The sequence below is a fragment of the Chelonia mydas genome, chromosome 17 (assembly GCF_015237465.2).
Source record: "Chelonia mydas isolate rCheMyd1 chromosome 17, rCheMyd1.pri.v2, whole genome shotgun sequence".
In the NCBI taxonomy this organism is placed as follows: Eukaryota; Metazoa; Chordata; order Testudines; family Cheloniidae; genus Chelonia; species Chelonia mydas.
The window spans coordinates 9,845,377-9,868,061 of NC_051257.2; the positions used below are offsets into that span (position 1 = coordinate 9,845,377).

Here is a 22,685-nt window from a genome sequence, read left to right on the forward strand (position 1 = left end):
CCTGCTGAGAACGGCCAGTGCCCGGGTGGGGCGGGACCACAGGCGCCACGGGGGGGGCGTTGCCGGCTGGAGGCGGTAAATCATTCAGACAGAGTGGTCTCGTCCAGGGTGGTGACCTTGTTGCATGCTGGGGGCTGTCCTGTGGGGACGGTGGCCCCGTTGCATGCTGGGGGCTGTAGTCTTTCCGGGCGGGCGGCCCCGGGGCATGCTGGGGGCTGTAGTCTTTCCGGGCGGGCGGCCCCGGGGCATGCTGGGGACGGTGGCCCCGTTGCATGCTGGGGGCTGTAGTCTTTCCGGGCGGCGGCCCGGGGCATGCTGGAGCCCGTAGTCCCAGTTGCAGGGAGCGGTCCCGGGCCGCGGGTCCCGGCTGTGGCGGCGGGAGGAGCTCGGCCCAGCCCAGGCCGGCGGCGCTGCAGTTGGAGGCTGTGCCCTGAGCAGGGCTGAGATTCGGGCCCGGGACCCCCTGGAGCGGGGTGTGTGAGGCAGCGTCGCTGGCAGCCCGCGGAGCGCGACGGCCCCAAGGCCGGGTAAGCAGCCCCGGGGAGCCGGGGAAGCACCCCGCGGGGGTGGGTAGCGGGGGGAGTCGATGAGCCAGGTAACTACCCGGGCGGGGAGCTAAGGAGACGGTAAATACCGCTCGGGGCGAGCCGGGGAGCCCGCCAAATATCCGGGGGTGGGGGGGGCGAGGAGCTGGGTAACTCCCCGGGGGGCGAGGGGGCATGAGGGGGGCAAGGAGCTGGGTAACTACCCGGGGGGCGAGGGGGCATGAGGGGGGCAAGGAGCCGGGTAACTATCCGGGGGGCGAGGGGGCATGAGGGGGGCAAGGAGCTGGGTAACTACCCGGGGGGCGAGGGGGCATGAGGGGGGCAAGGAGCTGGGTAACTACCTGGGGGGGTGAGGGGGTATGAGGGGGGCAAGGAGCCGGGTAACTATCCGGGGGGCGAGGGGGCATGAGGGGGGCAAGGAGCTGGGTAACTACCTGGGGGGGTGAGGGGGCATGCACCAACCCCATCTCCTAGGTACGTACCCTCAAGGAGTATATGTAACTAACTGAAGCATCCATCCAATATTGCCAGACCCACGCACGCCAATATCATTGGCCTGGCCAAAAGGATTCATGAGACTGGCCAAAAAATAATGGGACTTAATAGCAAGCGTTGGGTTATTTTTATTTGCTTTCCCGTGTTGGAGCCTTTGGGTGTCCGGTTTCAGCCTTCTCCTTGTAATGAAAGGAAAAAGGGATGGGGGGTTGGATGGGCTGAGATTGGTTTCGTTCCTGGAGCTGGGGCTTTAATAACAACAATACCTATCTCTTATCCAGCACTTTTCATCAATAGCACTTTTGGTCTCAAAGCGCTTCACAAAATGTGTTAAGGGACACGCTAAGTATAGTGAGACTTACGGTAACTTCATGAGAGTTGGCAACCCTTCTCCCCTCTTCCCCTCATTGTCGTCGTCATTCATTAGCTGTATTGCAGTAGTTGCTAGGAGTCCCACTCCTGGACCAGAGCCCTGTGGCGCTAAGCGGTAAACACCTAGAACAAAAAAGATGGTCCCTTCCCCAAAGAGTTTTACAGTGTTTTCAGGTGATGTGTCCTACCCAACAGTTAGCTCATCGGGGCTGGGGCCATTTCTCTCTCCACCTGTAAAGTTGGGCTAAGAATTCTTAGAGTTCCCCGAGGGGTATAGTGAGGGTGACCTAATGTTTGTAAATGTAAAAGCACAGAGGCACCCATAACCAGAAATATTTTATTCCTCTGTAAAGCAGACCCCCTGTGGCGGGTACTTCTCATGGGGGCCTGAGGATACCCTGAAGAGGGAAAGAGCTCTCTTTTTATTTAGAGCAGGGAATTCTTAGATTCCCTTTTCACTCTCCCCCCACGCCTCTTACCTTGCAAATAAATTCCTGATTGTTCACTCGTGATTTTCTCTGCAATCTGTAGCCGAACCTGGGGAAAAGTCTCTCTTTTGCCACCCTACAAATATGCAATAAAGAAGCTGCTGAAACATACCCTTAAATATTGTCCACGGTACCCAGTAGAACTCCCTCCCACAATGGACTGATTTCATTGTCTGGTCAAACTACTAGTAGTAGTACTACCTAGCGCTTATACAGCGCATTTCATCCAGAGATCTCAATGTGCTTTACAAAGGAGGTCAGCAGCATTATCCACACTTTACAGATGGGGAAACCGAGGCACAGAGGAGAAAATGACTTGCATAAGGTCAGCCAGTAGGTCCATGGTAGAGCCAGGAATTAAAGGCCAGTCTCCTGAGTTCCAGTCCAGTGCTCTATTGACTAGGCCACGCTGTCTGCCAATAAGTATTCTTTCCTACAAATCAATTCTTAATACGAATAGGAGATCTGGTTTCAGTTCCTAGCTCTGCCACTGACCTTGGGCAAGTTACTTGTCTTCCTTGTGGGTAGTTTTTCCCATGTGTAAAATGGAGATAATACTGATCTCCATTCCCGCTTGAAAGCTTGTCTCTTCCACCAGCAGAAATTCCACCAATTAAAGATATTATCTCACCCTTCTTCGTAAAGCGCTTTGAGGTCTGATGAAAGGCGCTATGTAAGAGCATGGTGGCGGTGTTTGTCGTCTATTTAGATAGACTGTAAACTCTTTGATGGAGGTGCTGTCTCTTGTTCTGTGTTTGTATAGGGCCTATCACAAAGGAGCCCTGATGTCAGCTAGCGCCTCTAGGTGCTATTGTAATACAAGTGAAAACTAATACACCAGTTTGTCTCTATCTTCCAGCTCCCTACTGGGCTGGACCAAGAGGTGGGGAGTGTCCTCTATAGTGCTTAGTTTGCAAATGATGCTGTTTGAATGCTTCCCTTGAGCTGTTTATAATGTGGGCTGGGATTTATGGTAGTTCTCAGCTGGGACAATTTCGTGATGTGAGCTATGAAATGTTGTATTACCGTGTGTACACTTTTGACACTCTCTCCTCCCTCACAAGGCAGGAAAGAAGGACAGAATAACAAACTTTCTCTCTTACAGTAAAGACAGTAATTGGGGGTTTCCTTGCTGAGTGTGGGTGAAGTTTCCTAGCCTATGTCTTTATTAACATATTAAATCAATGGTGTTTGCTCTTATGTGGCTTGGCTAGTTGGCAAAAAGGATTTCCCCATTTTACTCTACTCTCTGCTTCGTTGGAAAAATAACAACACTAAGACCCTGATTCTGCAATGAGATGCAGTCAGGAAGACCCATGTAGGGACTCTGACGGAGTGTGGAGATCTGCCATTCATTGCAGGATCAGACCCTTTAATTCTGTCCTTTTCAAAATCTTTATTATCACTCAGTCTGAAGGCCTTTAAAAGCATTTTTATTTAAAACTACATTAACTGGGCTTGAAAATTAAATTTTGTAAAAACATACTTTATGTAAAAACCTAGGACTACTTTAATTGTTTAAAAAAAATCCAAATGAAGCCAGTTGATTTTAAATCAGTATATTTCCCACTTAAACCTACAAGTGAATATGCCTGTAAACAAGAATAAAAGTGATGTAATTGATTTTCCCCCCCAAGATAAGAAACACAAAGCACCGAAATAATGGAGGATGGATTATATAGCAGCAAAAGCACAGGTCGGGGTACCTGAAATAAGATAAAAATAAAAGGAGTACTTGTGGCACCTTAGAGACTAACCAGTTTATTTGAGCATAAGCTTTTGTGCTCACAAAAGCTTATGCTCAAATAAATTTGCTAGTCTCTAGGGTGCCACAAGCACTCCTTTTCTTTTTGCGGATACAGGCTAACATGGCTGCTACTCTGAAACCTGAAATAAGATAGGAGACCTGGGCTTTATTCCCGTTCCATTCCTATGACAGACTTATTAAGTGACCTTGATAAAAAGTCCTAGACAAATGAAAGGTATTATTTTGTTCAGTGATCTTATCATGTGACAGTACTCACACAAACAGGTCTTTCTGATCACAGCTTATAGTGATTAATCGCCTGTAGATCAACAATTGAGATGTGTGATTGCCTGTGATTCATACTGATCTCTGGGATGCTTGGTGTTAATGTGATCAGCTAGGAAGCAACTTCATTGTGTTCAGAGGTAGAAAAGAATGTATGCTTTGTTTTCTAGGGCTGTTCAGCTCAAGGTTAAGAATGTTGATAGCTCATAGGAGTGCCAATTCGAGCCAGTTATAACCTGACTGACCTGCCTTGGCCCAATAAATGCTTTGTGGAATTTGCTGTGTCCTTGCGGGTTGCAGAGTTTGCTTCCTACTCACTGTGGCTTAAGAGAGCCCGCCTGTCGTGATTACTCAGATACAACAGTCAAAATGGGAAATGATGCTATAAGAGCATTTTTCTATGCCTGTAAAGTCAGGAGTTCTTCAAATCTCTTACAATTAAGATGCCGTGTGTCGCTATCAAGAGGTTTTTCTATACCAGATGGATGGTTAGCTCTTTCATGCTGTCTGTATGGTGGATAGCAGGTTATTTGTACAAGGCCACTGATGGTACAAAGAAGTGAGATGACAAGAAGAAGCTTGCAATCTGGAATGGACAGATAAGTAGACTATGGCATAGTGGGAGGGAAGGAAAAAAGATTTCAGCACTGGTAGCACAGTGAAATTTCTCCTGGGTTCAGCAGAATGCAGTGCAGTGCCCATGAAATCTAGATCCAGATTTTTCCAGTTAGAGGATTTGGGACCTGACATGTTAGATTTGGTCCATCTTTGCTCTTATTCTTTTGGTTCCATTTCTTGTTTACCTTGTGTAGGGATGAGGGAGGAGAGCAGAGGCAAGGGTGGGGCTCAGACTGGATTCGTGACAGGTTAACTTAGTTTCTCATCTGCACTCATCAGTAAGGGATATTCCAGCAAACAGATCCCAAACAGCTTTCTCCATATTAGAACTCTAATACAGCATCAGTTACCCTACCTACAGCAGGAACAACTATGACTGGAAGGATGTACCAAGAAATGGAGTATGGATAGAGAAATGGAGTGACCCAAACGGTGACTACAGGGTTTAACTGTAATAATTGAAAACTGAGACTGCCACAGCTGCTGTACCGATTTCCAATTAAAAGAAAAGATCTACAAGCTGTTGTTTCAGCTAGGGGAAGTGCAGGAAACCCTCCTATTGTGTAGGATAGGCTCTGAGCAAGAAGTGTAATATCCTTCTGGGAAGCTGAGAGAGAGAGAGAGCAGAGTTCCTGCCACTGCACAGATACATTCAGACTGCAGTATTTCACAGTGGGTTCAGGTTTGGCTGATGGCTAAACTTTGCAAAGTCCAGAAAAGCTTAATTTGGCCAAATGTGGTGGAAGTGCCATTATTTTCAATCGATCATTTGAAATAAGCTGCAGAGTTTTGTCTCTTATTGAAACGAAAATCAAAACCAGATTTTTTTGGTGGAGGCTTTTTTGTTAAACACTTACCGAATGCCAATGGCCTGATTATTTTCTCATGATTTTGTTGTGAGGAAATAGCTCATTTCCTGACACATTTGTAATTAGGCATGCACTCAAACCTTGATGTTGAAACTCAGAGAATTCTTCTATAGTTGCCCTATTTCAGTCCTTCATTCAGCCTTTCAGTGACGCCTGCTAATAATACCTTGCCTTTCTTATCAAAGTGGTTTATAAACATACATTAAGACCAGCAATGTTCCTGGCTGGCTACTAAAATAAAATCCAAATTCTGTCCGTTTAAAAGAAAGGGGGGGAAAAGGAGGACAGGGATAACCATCTTAGGTGGGATTTTTAAAAGTGCTCTAGCTCTGCTCCCATTGAAGTCAATGGAAGTTATTGTCTTCAGTGAGAACAATACAAGTGTCAGACCAACACTGAGTGTGGTCAGAAACCGTAGAGCTTGTCTAATAAAAACTGAAGAAGATTCCCTCAGAACTCCGTTGCGGAAGCTATCCAGCTGCTAGGTGTTGGTAACAATCCACCTAGGCTAGCTTTGACGTGGGAACCCCAGGGTGAAAGACTGTATCCTCTTACAGTCCCCTCCCTTCTGTGATGCAGGCTGCATGTTTTCATTGCAGATGGTAATTCTAGGCCTCCTCCTTGATCTCATCCTCTTCCCCTTGTTTCTAACCCCACCCAGGGACTGAGCAATTTATGACTATTCCTACCCTGCCCTCTCCATCCGGCAATTCTTGACCCCTCCCCAACCACGGCGGAATCCATCAAGCCAACCCTCTGCAGAGTCGTCATCTACTTGCAGAAGGAGATGTCTGGGGACACGTGCCTCACCACCATCTGCCGGTCTTCAGGAGCCAAGCCCAAAACCTGCAGCTTCAAAGAGGGTAGCCTGGGCAACAAGTACGTGCGGCTCAACGTTGGGGGCTCCTTGTACTACACCACAGTGCAGGTGCTGACCCGGCACGACACCATGCTGAAGGCCATGTTCAGTGGCAGGATGGAAGTGCTGACTGACAAGGAAGGTAAGGGAGTGCCGACAGGAGCCACATGCATGTCTGAGACTAGAACTCTGTCAATGCGTGGGATTTAGGTGGAGATTTCTTGTCAAAGGCACCAAGGGGAGTAAACTTCCCCCTTCATTACCAACATTAGTTGGAGCAAGGAATCCTAGAATATCAGGGTTGGCAGGGACCTCAGGAGGTCATCTAGTCCAACCCCCTGCTCAAAGCAGGACCAATCCCCAATTTTTGCCCCCAACCCCGAAATGGCCCCCTCAAAGATTGAACTCACAACCCTGGGTTTAGCAGGTCAATGCTCAAACCACCGAGCTATCCCTCCCCATCATTCGCTCCACTCCTGTCGCAGCTGGTATGTGGATGGCCTACGCTGCTGTCAGGACTGAACAGATGCGTGTGGGTTGGCACTTGTAGGATCTTGTGTAGAGGCGTCAATTGAAAGTGGGAAGGGGGCAGACAAGTGGCAGCGCTTTTTATTGTTTGAAGCGCTGACTCGTGTTGCCAAACCCCGGTGCTGCTTTTTGGGTCTCCGTGGCATGCGCTGCTTGTTGATTACGATATTAATATAATATTTAAATTGAGGTAGCATTTAAAGGCCACAGTCAGGTCAGGGCCACATTGTACTGTGCACATGGATAATAAAAAAGATAGTCGATGCCCCTATGAGTTTACAGTCTAAACAAGCTTAACTCGGCAGCTTTAATTAAATAGGAGAACAAGGAAGAGCATCCGTATGAGCAGTGGCCATGAATGCTTTCACACGCCGTCTAGCAATGGGCTAGGCCAAACTACACATTTAGGAGCAGAAAAAATGTGGGCTCAATAGAGCTGTGGAGTTATGTTGAGAGAGACCATCCCTGATTGAGGCCCTCTAGATACATTCGCTCGATACAAATATAAGCAAAAGCAGGAAAAAATCTATTTGCTCATCCCAGGGAAGAATGTTCTTGGGTGTCGAGAGTGTGGGCTTGGGAACATGGGGATTCTAGCCCTTGCTGTGCCATGTATTTATTGTGTGAATTTGGGCAAGTCGCCTAACCTCTTGATATTTCATATGGCTCATCTACTCATAAAAGTGGCACTGGTTAAACTAAAGGGGCGATGTTGCACCAGGTTTAAACTAACTCAGTTCAGCGTTGTGTATGGATATTGTACTTTGGTATGAAGCTGGCATATATCCGTATAGCTTGCCTGTCAAATATTCAGTTTAACTAAATCGGTGTGATAGCATATCTTTAGTGTGTTAGACCAGAATGGCCTTTTCCTCATTGGTTTCACTGGCCTGTTCTATATCTTGGCATCCGTGGAATGCTGATCTGATTTCTCTCTCAAGAACTGGGAAAGAGGACTGGTGAAACCTCTGCCAAATGCCAGCAGGTGGTGTGCAGAACTTTGACTCAAATCCCTTTAGAATTTGCAAACGCTTTTGGCAAGTCTCCTCTAGTATTTTTTTAATACTTTCTTAGTACTAAGCTGCCTGGCAATACTGCATCTGCTTCTCTGCATGGCAATGTACGTTGGCAGGAGTCTACCCTTCCCTTGTAGAGGGTTAAGGGAAGAGTCATGTATTTTCACTTAGATTTTCTTATTGGATTATGCATATTTGTTGTAAACACTTGAAGAATAGTTAATTGCTTTAAAATATTTGTTACTACAACAGTCCAATAGATCTCTTGTTGCTGAACACCTAGATCTTGATATTTATTCGTGTTTGAGTTTATCATGTTCTCTAGGCGCAAGAGATAAAAACCACAAAATCCATTCCAACAACTTAAAAAAAAAAATCAAATAGGACTCCTGAAAGGCCTTCCCACCCCAAATTCACTCTCATGCCTATTATTTTGGAGTTTGGGTTTCAGTGTTCACTGCGTTTCACATGGTTGTACTATTCTGGCACCATGCACAACCTGTAGGCAACAGAAATGACTTAGACATGAAGGCAGTAAGAACCAACTTCTCTGGTATAGTGCTGAGCTTCTTTAAAAAATTGCCCCACATTTAACAATAAGCATTTTTCTAAGATCTAACTGCCTAAATGGTCAGTTAAACAGAACTACTGTAATAGTGCCAATTGGTAACTTCCAATAATATTTAAATGGATCCAAGTCCCCAGTTGATTGGAATCTAATATAGACAAGGCGAGTCACAGAAAACAGTTCTGGGATGAGTGTGTGTGGATTGATCAGTGGAGAAAACAATGCACTAGGATTCTAATGGGGTATTTTTATCCCTGTTAGTAAAAGCCTGAGTGTTTTCAGATTCTTTCATCTCGGTCTTATTGGGCTTTGGAATCTGCGTGGAAACTTTTTCCTTTTGGGAGGTTGGTGGTTGGGCCATTGAGAAGAGCAATTCCTCTGTCAGTTTCTCTTCTGTGGGCCAGATCTAGCTCCCCTGAAGTCAACAAAGACTCCCACTGACTACCTTGGGAATTGGGCAAGCTCTGTTGCAAGAGGCACTAGGAAGATGAATTATCCACAGATGAGGCCTGAGAGCTGTTGCACTGAGATTCCATGTTTTGCCTCCTTGCTGAGCTGCTGCTTGCACTCAAATGTCGTGGTGTTTGTCTTTCAGGGTGGATCCTTATAGACCGTTGTGGGAAACACTTCGGTGTGATTTTAAATTACCTCCGAGACGACACTATCGCGCTTCCAAAAAACAGGCAGGAGATCAAAGAGCTGATGGCAGAAGCGAAATATTACCTAATTCAGGGCTTAGTAGACATGTGCCAGGCAGCTCTCCAGGTAAGACATGGCAGCAGCCTGAGGTTTTTCCACTTCTAAAAATTATCGGGGACCTACCTTCTGTTGTACGTGCTTTGAAAGTGCTTGTGTTTAAATGAGGTACTGGTGTAATGAGGTACAGTCTGATATGAAGTCTGACATGTCTAAAGTCAGTTTTGATCCCCATCTGGGTCTCTTTCCAAGGCAGATAAACTGAGAGACATACCTCTTGCTCTCTCTCTCTCTCTCTTTTGGATAAGAGCTTAAAACCATGTTGTTCTCTGCTCTGCCTTGACAGTAAGTGTCCTGTGATGATTTGTGGTAGAGAAGGGATTTGGAGCGATGACTCGGCCAAAATATCCCCAGCTAATGCCACTATTGTGCTTCTGGCTTCCACCCTAGAGGGGCCGGAAGTTTAGCAGTTCTAAGTGTGTACGTGGTTTGTGAAGCACTTTGGGAATAAAGTGCTATCGTGGCCTAAATAGAGGCAGGATGGTTCAGTGGTTACAGCCTACAACTTGCAAGACCTGAGTTCAAGTCCTTGCTGCGCCACAAACCCCCTGTGAGACCTTGGGCAAGTCGCAGCTTCTCTGGGCCTTCGTTCTGTAAACTGGAAATAGTAGCATTTCCCTGCCTCCTAGGGATGTTGAGAGTATTAAAGATTGTGAGATGCTCAGATATGGGGGCCATGTAAGTAGATAGACAATTGATTTTGATTTGTTTGGATATATTTTCTACTCAAGAAGCCGGTAGTTGGCGCTCTAGTTCACTGCATAAGGAAGCTGGAGTTAGCGTCTGCTCCAAGCGATAGCTTGTCGCTTGTACAACAAAGCGTTTGAGTCCATTTCAGTGAGGTACATTTCTCTCCAACAAATGTGTGATTAGTGATGACTGAGCTATAGGGGGCAGTTGATAAAACTGGCCCAAGCATTTTCTCCTGCCCCTTTTATCAGTGGGGCTAGAACACCACGGCCCCTGAACACAAACCCACAGCAGGCTTGGAGTCTGTAGGAATGACCTCCATTTGCATCTGAATGTTTCAATTATCACTGCCTTTCGGGGCTAAGAAACATCTCGCTGTATTTCTGGGTTGCAGCTCACGGTATTATGGTGGGGTTACTATAGCAACTTTGTGCTCTTTCTCTGCGTTGGAGGGCTTGGGAACATGGCTGGAGGTGCCCACAAGTTAGTTATACCTCTTACTTTATTTGAACCAGGACAAGAAAGACTCATACGAGCCCGTCTGTAACATCCCCATCATCACGTCACCAAAGGAAGAAGAGAGGCTCATTGAATCCTCCATGAAAGTAACTGCTTTTCCGTCACCACTCGCTGTATTTCTGCCAAGCTGTTTACAGTACAAAACTCACCTGCCCTGCCTTTGTTCTTTTCTCTCCTAACAGCCTGTTGTCAAGCTGCTTTATAACAGGAGCAACAACAAATATTCCTACACCAGGTATGTCTTGAGTGTTCCACGCGGACAGCAAATGTTCCTCGTAGGCTACCAGGGCTGGGTGTGCAAGGGCCTGATTCTCCTCTTCCAGGAGTGTTTCTTCGTGCACCTGAGTGCAGTTACTCTTGATTGACAGAGGATGATCAGGCTCCTTGGGTTGCAGGGGGAATGCAGCCTGTTAGAGCTCAGTGTGTGGGTAGTGGAGGTGGCTGTCTCTCAAAGCGCTCAGAGAAGCGTGACTGCTAATAACACTGGCTGAAGCCAGGCAGAGTAAGGCAATGCAGGGTAAACTTCCACCCACATGCTAATGCAGTTGTGACCTGTATCTCCCTCTGCAGTTCCATTCCTGAGCTCCCATGCAGCCCTGCTAAGCCACCTTGGTCCAGACCTACAGCACCCCTAGTTATTCCAGCCCCCCCCTTTTGAAATCAATTAATTACATCGTTGTAAAGGAGATGTAAAAGGCGGAGATATGAAACACATCAGAGCAGGAACTGCCCCAGTAAGGCTCTAGCAGTAAGGATAGTTGCTCTCCTTGTGTGCCACTGAGGAAAGGAACAGAGTGTTGTTCGGGTTCTGTGGTGTCACTCTTGTGACACCACTGCCAAAGTGGCTCCTGGTTTTCCCAGATCGGGAGCTTGAAGCAACACGGCCAGCCCTAAGGCGGGGCTTACAGAACCCTAGCCATTTGCCTTTCATTCTGAGACACCATCATGGCGGTTTTGTCAACCTCCTTGGGTCTCTAGACATATGTGCTGTTTGTCTGCCAGAGAGACTGATTCTAACAAACGTGTAACTCCAGGTGGCCACTAGGGAATGCTAGAAGGCAGCACATTCATCATCCAGCTCGGGGGGGGGACGGTGTTTTCCGCGGTACTCCTGGCCGTGCTTCCCTTTATTATCCAGCAACGATGCTGCGCTAAAGACAAAATAGCATATTCGTCAGGAAGGGTCTGAAGTTGGAGAGGCCCTAATAAGAGCGACTGGAGCCGTACGCAGGGACATGGTGGCTCAGTTATTATGCCTTGATGGCAGCTGTATGAGGCATCTCTTTATAGACACTCTTTCTTACCAGGGTAAAGAATATTCTCCCCTGTCCCACCAATTCTTCCCTATCCTCGTCAGTGAAGACAGCTTGCTCACTTAATGTGTCAGTAAGGAGACGATGTGACAGAATGTTTTAGGAGCCAGGACTCCTGGGTTCTTTTCCCAGCCCTGCCACCTGCTCTGTTACCTTGGCAAAACACTTAAAGCCTCTAGTTCCCCACCTGTAAAATGGTGACCATTACCCATCATCATGAAGAATACCTACAGAAGAATCTCCAAGGTGCTGCATAAGCACAAAGTGTGATTTTTTTTTTTTTTCCTAGGGTTTTAAGGGTTGTCCATTTTACTATGTTGCGTCTACAGCTCTTTTTCTTGCCTGGCTACCTCTCCCTCGCCCTCCAGGTTTGGAGGCCTCTGAAGTTTGCCCAAGCTAGTTTGGCCCAGGATGACGCAGTGGCTTGGGTTTGCCACAGTACGTCTGAACACCATTAGCCGAATGCGAGACCAAATCATCCCACCAATACTAAACGCTGAACTTCGACACTTCTAGGATTCGGGGCCAATCGGTCTCACGCCCCATTGGAGCGGAAGAATTTTGCCTGCTCTATTCCACCTGTCCTCAGTTTATCGCCAATGGTTCTTAGGCCTCTAAAGCGAATACTCCCTGCCTTACAGCCTACTTCTGCCACCCTTCTCATGGGGCATGCCTTGCTTCACAACTAGTCCCACTGGCCTCAGCAGGGCTACTAGGGCTTATCTTCATGTACAGTGCTACAGCTGCACTGGTGCAATTGCACCACTGTAGTGCTCTAGTGAAGATGTTACTATGCTGACGGGACAGTTTCTCCATAGGCGTAGTTAATCCAGCTCCCCGAGCGGCGGTAGCTATGGTGAGGGGAGGTTAAATCGGTATAGCTCCGTCGCTCAGGGGTGTGGATATTTCACACCTCTGAGCGACATAGTTGTAGCAATATAGGTTTGTAGTGTAGAAGCGGAGCACCACAGGGTGGGGCACCAGCATCTGGATTGAATCTGGGGCTCTGGACCCAGAAGAATGAGCCTTTACTGCCTGAGCTAAACGACCAGGTCTGTTAGCCACAGCTGCTGCAGGCTCATCAACCTCTGTGTGGCCAAGCCACACATGAGGGGTACAGAGCACCGTTCCGAGTGGGTTACATACGTTTGGTTGAATTGGGCCAAAGTTAATGCCAGAGTAGTAGGGGCCTGTCTTTTAGAGTTGGTCAAAGTGGGCTTTAGCGTCAGCTTGACCGTGTTGTTTACACGTCTTACGATGTGAATTACATTACATGGTTACCAAGATAGGCTCAAGGTCACTCAACATCTTTATTAAACTCAAATATATTGAAGTGATACCGTGGGTAAAGTTCTCAAGGGCAGTTACATCACTTGGATGCTTTTGAAAATTGTGCCCCGTATCATCCTAGGTACAAGGAGGACTCTGTAAAATGACAGTTCTACTGACCTTGGACACGTTCTGTGACCCTTGCGTTGGCTCTCTGGGGTCATTTCCTGTTGCCATGCTAAATAGAACCATAGTAAGCATATGATTTGATCAGCTCCAACGTTGGTCAGGATGCAGGTTTTGCTTGTTGCTATAATGACATAGGAAACTGCTACCATTATATTAATTACATCATTTGACCTCTAAAGGAGCATTTGCTCGGGGGAGCAGAGCATCCTATTTGTGTTCCAAGTTGGCTGTTCTCCAGTGCATAGCAATGAGTCACTAGCTGTATCCTCCAGTTTAGATTAATGCTTGCAGCCACGGTGGGGTAGGAATATTAAGCCTGTGCAGTTTACGGTGCAGGCCAATTGCTAAACCACAAAGACCTTTTTACTGCCTTTGCTGCTGTGTTTCAGTAACTCGGACGATAACTTACTGAAGAACATAGAACTGTTCGATAAACTGTCTCTCCGCTTCAACGGCCGAGTCCTCTTCATTAAGGATGTTATAGGGGATGAAATCTGCTGCTGGTCTTTCTACGGACAGGGGCGGAAGCTCGCTGAGGTCTGTTGCACCTCGATAGTGTACGCCACGGAAAAGAAACAAACCAAGGTACTGGGAATTGTCTTCCTTGAATCTTGTAGTTAAGTAACAAAATTGGTAGCGCTTTACACAGCCATATGAGATCTCTGAGACTCAGACCAGATCAGAAGGAGAAGGAAAGGTCAGGGGTGGTCTCAACTCGCTGACTGAGTGCCGTTGGTGATCAATGAAATCCAAATGAATGGGGCCACTCATTGGCTAGCACAGTTGTTCCCCGACTTTTTACTGGTGACCCACCCAATTGCCTTTTGTCCGCGTTATCCTTGCGCGCGCGCTCTCTCTCTCTCTCTCTCTCTCTCTCTCTCTCCAACCTTCTCAACCCTCCAGTCCCCTCGTTCTCACTCTCCTAGCTCTGCCCCTCCTGCAGCCTCAGCCAGGCTGTGATGGCTGCCAGGTGTCTGCTCGCTGACTCCAGCCACTTCTTCCATGCCACTGCTGTCCAGATCCTGCTCCCTATGCCACTGCCCAGAGGAAGCAAGAGCATGGGAGGGAGGGACTGCCTCTGGGGCATGCGCGACCCACTGAGACCTTTCCTGTGACTCACTGGTGGGTCGGGACCCTCTGCTTGGGGAACACTTGGCTAGCAAGCTGCATTCTATCCTGGGCATATCAGTATCCAAAAAATGCTGACAGATTGAACAGAATTCAGAGAAGAGCAAAATATGATTAGGTCAGTGGAAGGAATAAATAAGGAGGAAAGATTGAGAGAGGGAATTTCAAAAGCACTTCAATAATCTTTAGGAGAACAATCCCATTGAAAGTCAAGAGGACTTGGTGCTCCTAAGTCACATAAGAGCTTTTGAAAAATCCCCCCTTTGAATGAAGGATCTAATTCTTCTCCCAGTTAAGCTGGTGTAAATGACCTTCAGTTGAATTACTTCAGACTTACACTGGTGTAACTGGGAGCAGAATTTGACCCTATGTGTGGCTTGACTAAATGATAATGTGTGATGGGGGCATAACCATCTCCAGAAGGTTGGAAGACGCAAATGTCAAAAGAGGAGAATTGTTCAGAGGGGAACATGTCAGTATAAATAAAGGTAGGGTAGGATAAAATAGACAAAAGGGAAATTTGGGCTGAATATTAACTGTTTTAAGAAGAAAAATTTGTTGCTTTATTATTATTTACAATGTGATAAATCTAGAGTAATTCCCCTGACCTCAACAGAGGTACTCCTGTTTACACTGGTGCAGGTGAGACTAGAATGAGACCAGACTTTGCAGTCAAGTATCAGAAATGACATCCTGACAATGAGATGTGGTAGATTCTGCAGGAGTCTCCCAAAAGAAGTGGCAGATGGCCCAAGAGTTGGGACATCAAAACCTAGGCTAGTGAAAGCACTAGAGAACATAAAGTAAAATCATACTCTGGGGGATGCGATGAGATTATCTCACAGGTCTCTTCCACTCAGAACGGTTTTACTGTCTTTACCTCCATCCCCACATGCATTAGCATTTGAAATTCCTTCACCAATAAGTAGTAGAGTGGTTCCTGCCTTGTTACCCAGTCTGCATCAGGAAAAAGCATGCTGTCTCTTCCCTAGGTTGAATTCCCCGAAGCGCGTATCTACGAGGAGACCCTAAACGTTTTACTGTATGAAACGCCACGCGTACCTGACAACTCTCTGCTGGAGGCGACGAGCCGGAACCGAAGCCAGGCATCTCACAGCGAGGACGATGAGGGCTTTGAACTGCGCGACCGAGTGCGCCGCATCCACGTGAAGAGATACAGCACTTATGACGACCGACAGCTTGGCCACTAGCCTGCTGGCAGAGGAGAAACGGTTTGCTTTGTTCATAGAGCTTAAGGAATGTGCGGAATTAGTCCCGGAAGCAGGGGATTGATTCTCAAATGGTTTCACTGCTTCCTAGAGAAGCAGCCCAGCATCTGTGTGCGCAAACCAAAAGCAACACTTAAGGCCAGAAGCTTTTAGAGTCATTGTGATATGTTACTTGTGCACCATGTGGTGTAAATAGAGAGAGCAGTTCTTCATGTGCTGCGGATGGGAGGGGATCCCAAGAACCTGCCTGTGGAGCTCATTTGTTCTGACATAGGTTGCAGCCACCAGGCATTGTACATCTTGAGAGAAGCGATGTATTTTTCCATTTGAGGATGGTTCTGTTTGAAAACCCATTGTCAGAGACACCATAAGAACTGTGTGCCGTGGAATTGCTTAGTTTTGAAATTCTGTTGCAAATGATGCTCTGTGGGATTCGTAGCACGTTCAGCAAATGCTACGTTTTGCTGCTCAAGCTACTCTTTCCTTATGGAGCAAGTAGTTAGATTCCCATGGCATGAGAGGAGGCGAATTTCCCCTTTTGTGCAAAGATCACCCTTGGTGCTGAAACTGCTTAGCCTGTCTCACTTCAAGCCAAGCTTTCAGGAATCAAGCTAACAAATAGCCCAAATGGGGGAAGTTTAGAGAGTAAATATTAAATGACGTGATTATTAAGAAAGAAAAAAAAATCCTAAAGGTGTGGAAGCTTACAAGAAAACAGAGCCCTGGCGAAATCATGGGCATGGTGGGACCTCTACCCTCTGGGGCTTTGGGTGGGGAGGGAACCCTGTGTTAATAGATCCTGGGGAATTGAGGGAATCTCTCTAGAATTAGTCACTAGATCAAGAGGGCCCCTAAGCGCTGCTTGGTGTCATCTTTCCTCAAGCTTGGAAAAAAACGGTTATTGAGGAAAAATAACTAAAGTGTAGAGCAATGAAAGCTCACTCACCCTCGCACAGTTGGGGTTGTCCATGTGTTTCTGTTCTAAGTCCCCTCTGAGGCCAGGAGGTGGGAGTGGAGGGATAATGGCTATTACACCTTGTTAGAGAGTGGAGCTCTGTCTCTGCACAGCCCCAGGAGAGAGACTTTTTATATTGAATTTTAAACCGTTTCTTCAGCTGACCTTTTTTATAATTGTTTTTAAAAGATCTCTTGTGACTCAAATGGATTTTTTTAAAGATATATTTTAAAAAAGAGATGTGTCAAGTGTGTGCTCCTCACCTCTTGGTACTACAGTGGCAACTCTCCTTGGGCTTAGGGGTTTTTGGACTTGAGCTTTGATCTTAAACGTGACTATCCAGTGAGAGAACATGATGGTCCCAACTTATTTGGTAGCCCAGGTGAAAACTTAAGGGATTGATTTTTCTGAAGTTCTGAGCACCCACAACTCCAGCTGAAACCAGTGGGAGCTGCACGTGGTCAGCACCTCTGAAAATCAGGCCCAGTGTTTTCCTGTCTCTCTTCCCCCTTGATGACAACTAATGATCCCAGCTGGCACTTCAAACATCTGGGTTTGCTGACTAACCAAGGCAGCCAGCTTTAGGCTTCAAATAAGAACTGGCCTCCAATCTCAATGTTTGGTTGTTGTTTGCAGGGGAAGGGGCAGCCCTACTGCACACAGGAGATGACTATATAATGTGCAATTAGCTGTGTGCCTTGGTTCATTATTGCATTTAGGATTGTTTTAATGCAGGGCAACAATTTGTCTAGCAGCCAGGAATTAATTGCCACCCGTCTAGACTGGCTTGTTGCTTGCACGGCGGTGCTGGATGGTAGGATTTTTCCGAGCTTGATTTTCCAATGTTTTCATGAGAAATAATTTCTTTTTTCTATTCATAGGAGAATCTGAACTTAGTGTGTTGGGATGGGGGTGAGAGTCACTGCTCGGGAATATCCTGATGTAACTGGACTGGTGCTGAGTGCAAAGCATGGACAAGGGCATGCCAGGGTTTCTACCAATTCTTCTGACTGAGACTGACCTCTGCTTCTAATAGGTGCAAACTACAGCCTGCCCCGGCTTACGCTTAGGCATCAGCAGTGGTGCAGCTACGCTGGTTGCTAGTCACCAAAGGCTGAGTTGGGGCTTGTCCCACGTGTAGACAAGGTCTTGATTTAGAATTGATGTTTTGGGGCCAAATCCGAGCAAGTTCCAGTTCAAGCAAGTAAGCTCCAGTTTCTCAGGATTTGACCCTTTGTAATGATCAAGCTGGCTGACTTTCTGTCTCAAAGGAAAAATAAGGATTGTTTCGAGGCCTTTGAAAATATGTGAATAAGTTGCCACAGGTGTGGGGGTTTTATTGCCTTCAGAGTAGTCTGTGGAGAGAGAAATGAGGTTCGGATGCTAGACTTGCCTAGCCTCCCAGCGTAAAAAACCATTTAAAAACCCGAACTACTCAGCACGTTTAGTGCTCTCCCTCTCTCCAGACAAACATCCCAATCTACAGCAGTCTGGTTAGACAAAAGATTTTGAATACTTCAACTCCATGGAGCTTTAGCCTTGAAAATTCATTAAATGGCCCATGGAATGTGTTGTTTAAAAAAAATAACGCTTTCAGGTTACAGTGTTAAGTATATTTTATTTCCCTAAATGTATTTAAGCTATAAACTGAGTAAGCTAGCAAATTGTTTTATTTATTAATTGGCAGATAAAATGCATAAACTTTGGTAAACTGTGGGGAAAAATATAGTCACGTTTGAAAAATTGGCCTAATTATTTTGGGTGCCCAACTTGAGACATCTTAAATGAGCTTGATTTTTAGAGGCTGGTTGGTTGGTGCATTCTGAAGATCGGTTCTCTTTAAGGAGGCTCAAGCCGGGCATGCAAAGTCATTAATCGTGTTTGAAAATCTTGGTGATAAGATCTTTCATCTCTAGGTCACCAGCTCAAATCCAGATCACCTGTCATTCGAGCCGAGCAAATGATTTTTTTTCCCCCCCTTTGTTTGGTGACTGAAACAAAAAAATCTGGAAAAAAAAATTATTTCAAACTAAGAAGGAATTTTTTTGTGTTTTATCAACAAAATGAAAAACTATTGTTTGAGTCAAACAAAACATTTTGAAGGTTATTTCAAAGCAATGCTTCAAAACATTTTGATATATGCAAATGTGTGTTTAAGGTTTTTTTGGCCAAAACTATTCATGACCCAAATTCACTGATAGTTTCAGAGCCCTCCCCCTGTGCATTTTTGACAACATTTCTATTCACCCAAAAACCTTGCCCCAATCTAGTTGTGACCACAAGCTGTTACCCTCTGATGGCTGTTTAGTGGCACCTATTTGACATTAATTGAGGGGTCTCAGTCTAGTTCTCGGTAGCCAGGATTCCACATCATAACACCTCCACCACAACTGGCAACAAGTGGCTCGTTGGCAGAATGGCCAAGGATGGAGAGGACCATGGAGACTGAACTCCCCTTCCATACCAGGTGTAAGGTAGATGGGGAGAGTCTGTGATAAGCGTGCTGTGCCACTACCCATTCTGTACCTGTTCTTTAGATAAATGGGAGACTTCAGTCTCCAAGACCATCAGGCTGGCGCTCTCTTCACAGCACTACGCTCATGTGCAAATTTAAAAGCAAAATCCCATGGGATTATTTTCCACAAAGTCTTTCAGTTCACAGCGTGAAACTGTGATGTGCACGGGGCCGGCTGGGTATTTTGGAGGGAACAGATATTTGGAAAGAATAGGGGGTCGGCCTCCGTTAGGTGTTTGTCTTTTAAAAACAAGATTGTATGTGCCTCTTTACAGAGCGTTAGTTGCTACAGATTCTCTCTCTTTGTTTGGCCACGCCTCCTGCATGTGGAACGTGATCTCTTCATTCTCCTCACATCCAGCAGTGAGTGTTGCCCCAGTCATGCCACCACACCTGCCTTTTCCTGAAAGGCCTCTTTAAAACACTATAAAAATCAATAACCTGCTTTTTATTGCTTTCTGTGATGTTTTGTTTTCCAGATGGTTTTGACATCACGCCAGCAGAAATACAGCTGCTTTTTGTTTTGACTAAGGCTTTTGAGATTTGTTTTGACTAAGGCTTTTGAGATCTCTGAATTCCTGTTACTTTAAAAAAACGTCAATTTCCCCATACTATAACTTCTGAAATAGGAGTTCTGTGAATCCAGGGACCCTCTTTTTTTTTTTTTTTTCTGGGAAACTAGTGGGAGCAATCAGTGCTATTCAGGGCATGGTTAGGTGACAGGTTAAAATGCCTGTGGCTGCTCAAAACTAGCGGTCCCATTGTTACAAGCAGTGGTGCACCCGCCCCAGGAATAGACCAATGGTGGGAGAACATCGGAAGATCCTCAGCATTCGTAGAGAAAGGTATGGACCCTGTGCTAATAAACAGACCTTCACAGTGTTAAATGACTGTAATATTAGACTTGCTAAGTAAGACCGTACTGTATCTATACAGAGCTTAGAACATTTCTTGGCCCTTGTGATTACCTCGTTGGACAGTTTTACGTAGTCTCACTAAATCCAGATGCAGCAATGGGCAGTGTCATTGTTTCCTTATTATATCATTGGAAACTTTTTTTTAACCAAAAGAGTTGAATGATCTAAAGATTTTTTAAAAAAAGATTTCTGCATATTTCAATACAGAATGTTAATTGAATGTTCTCTTTTATTGCACATAAACCATGACATGTTGATTGTACAGTATGACTACCTAGATTCTGGTTATGTTTAATAGTAGTAGTTTTGATGTAACTTGTGCTCTGTATTATCATTTTAACCCTCCTTTATTTACTTAAAGGATGTAAATTGCTTAGATGTTATTGAATCCTAGGTTACATTTTTGACATTTATATAATTGAGAACAAGTACCATTGTGAAGGATAATGCAGCTTTGAAATAGTCATTGTACTAAGCACAGTCTTTGCTTATTTATAGTAAAATACCCTTTGCAGGGTTGACAAAGCAGCTATTCTTGCTGAGAATATTTTCTCTGCTGTTTTTAAATAGCACATATTATGATCCCCCCCCCATTCCGACAGCGTAGACTTTTTTTTTTTAATTTGAGGCATTCACAGCTGCGCGTTAAGAGATCTGTAATAACTTCCTACAAAGACCGTAATCACCTACGTTTGCGTTCTATTGATGTGCCTGTGATTCTAAAATAGCCTTTTGGAGGAAAAGAAAAACCTCTTTGCCTCATTTGCAGCATGTGAATTTTAACTACACCAGCAAGCAATCATTAGCTGGTGCCGTCTTTTTGAAGTCCTGCTATCGTCTGCACACTTGTCTTTAAGTGAACTTTATGCATTCAAATTATGAAATTAGACTAAGGGGATGAATGGGAAATATTAACGGACATCTGTACGTGACCCCTTTGACAGGGGACTGTTTATGTGGCATCTGTGCTGGGAAAGCTGCATTCTCTGAAATGGGGTCCTAATGAGTTGCAAATGCCTCCTCCTCTCTATAAGGAAGGGGGCTTGGAGCTTTCCATACGAATGTCTTACATTAAGCAGCACTTTAATATCCATTTTAATTAGGCGATAACATCAGTTGGGATAGCGTTGCAGGGTAGCCGTCTCCCACTGCTTGATAAATGCCGAGACAAAACTAAATGTTTAACCTTTGCCTTGACATTTAAGCTTCAGAACGAGAGACATTTATCCCATGGTAACCTTCCATTTTGCTGACTTTTTCTCTTGTACTAAATGATGAAAAATAAATAAATAAATCTGGACCGGTGGGGCCCAGGAGTGACTGACGCTGTGCTATTTCTGAGAGCTGTATTCTGGCTGGTCTAGAAAATGCTTGTTCTGGTCTTCAAACACCCAGAAACCAGAGTAAGTTTTTTTTTTTGTTTGTTTGTTTTTTCTGAACGCTTCTGACCAAACAATCCAAAACTGAATCATGTTTTCTGACAATCCTTTTGCGTTTAAAAAAAAAATCTCCTGTATAACCAAATGTAATGCCAAACCCCTTCTATTGGGAAAATGGAGGTTTTACTGAGAGACTTGCCCTAATCCCAGCATCTGCCACGGACTCGCTGTGTGACCTCAGACAAGTCACTTAACCTTGGTGAGCCTCATTTTCCTCATCAGTGAAAATCGGGGTGAGACACTCCCTACCTCAGAGGCTTAATTCATTAATGTTTATAAAGCACCTTGGACTACTGTAATTGTTTTTACCAGAGACATCAAATTATTATGGTGACTGTTCATAATTTAGCTGACATTCTGTGAACAAGCTGCTTTCTGACCACAGGAGCTTTCATTTTATTCTGGTTTCTAAATCTCTTAAGGGTCAGTCTTGCAAGGGAAATAGGTTGATGGAGTAAACTTATTAACCAATAATACAGTATTTTCCTCTGACTTTCTGCAGTGCATTGAATGGAAATGGGTCACTGATTTTTAATAAACTGTGTTATATTTTAAGTGGCTTGTGTTGAATTTTCATTGGTGTTAGAGGTTTTTTTGAACTGACGCGTGTAAACCCAGAGTACACAATTATAGCTCATGCATTGATTCCAGGTCTCACCTCCAGCATAACATTCCTTGCACCACAGACATGTAATGCCAATTCTTGATCCGTAGGTTGTGGGCACTGTCAAGAGTGCTTGCCTTTCACCCATTTGACTAAGTCCATCCCCCTACAAATACAGGCTAAACTAGAGTGTCCATCAGATGACATTCTCCCTATTTGTGTGCAGCCTGCCTTTTTATAAGGACACCGTAGATATTTCCCTACATCACCATGTTATGATTTTTCTGGACTTTTATTTCTATATATCCAGAGGCTGATATGGCTGTTTTTATGTTTACTAATTTCAGTGCTTTTTATGTTCACTGTAACAATTTATGATCTTTAGCTGATCAGCAATTCGGTGGTTCTTTTCAACAAAGGGTGAAACAAGTGAGATTTTTTTCACAGCTACTCCTGCAAGATGCATTGACTGTTTAGAATGGTGCATCCTTTTTGGCGCTGTCTTAACCGTCTTGGGCATGTGTTCATTCGCCTAGCAGCTTAATTTAGCTGCCTCTTTTGCTGCTGACACCTGTGTATTTTTTTTTGTAGCCACCTGGTTGAGATTTCTAGTCTGAGTGTGGTTGGTATAGGAAGGAGCCTTTCCTCACTTCAACTGTTTTGTTTTTCCTTTTCTTCTAATGCCGGCAGTCTGGGTTTGCTACAATGTCAGACTCCCCCTGTCGCTACTGCGTCATCGGTTCCAACCTCGGCCACAAACTACCATTGGTTC

The 22,685-nt window shown here is 45.3% G+C and overlaps 1 protein-coding gene across 2 annotated transcripts; it reads left to right on the forward strand.

Annotated features, from left to right (window-relative positions):
• The first annotated feature begins 54 nt into the window (after window positions 1-54).
• On the forward strand, window positions 55-21,864 carry TNFAIP1 (TNF alpha induced protein 1). Of its 2 annotated transcripts, XR_005222587.2 has the most exons (8): window positions 107-527; window positions 6,081-6,420; window positions 8,986-9,155; window positions 10,352-10,441; window positions 10,538-10,590; window positions 13,516-13,711; window positions 15,247-19,316; window positions 19,433-21,864. XR_005222587.2 is itself a non-coding variant. In XM_037880113.2 (7 exons), exons 2-7 carry the CDS (start codon window positions 6,207-6,209, stop codon window positions 15,463-15,465), a joined length of 942 nt encoding a protein of 313 aa, XP_037736041.1. In that variant the 5' UTR covers window positions 55-527; window positions 6,081-6,206; the 3' UTR covers window positions 15,466-21,864. The 2 variants fall into 2 exon arrangements, 1 of the variants encoding a protein (XP_037736041.1); XM_037880113.2 differs by having other exon boundaries at window positions 55-527; window positions 15,247-21,864.
• Window positions 21,865-22,685: the final 821 nt, after the last annotated feature.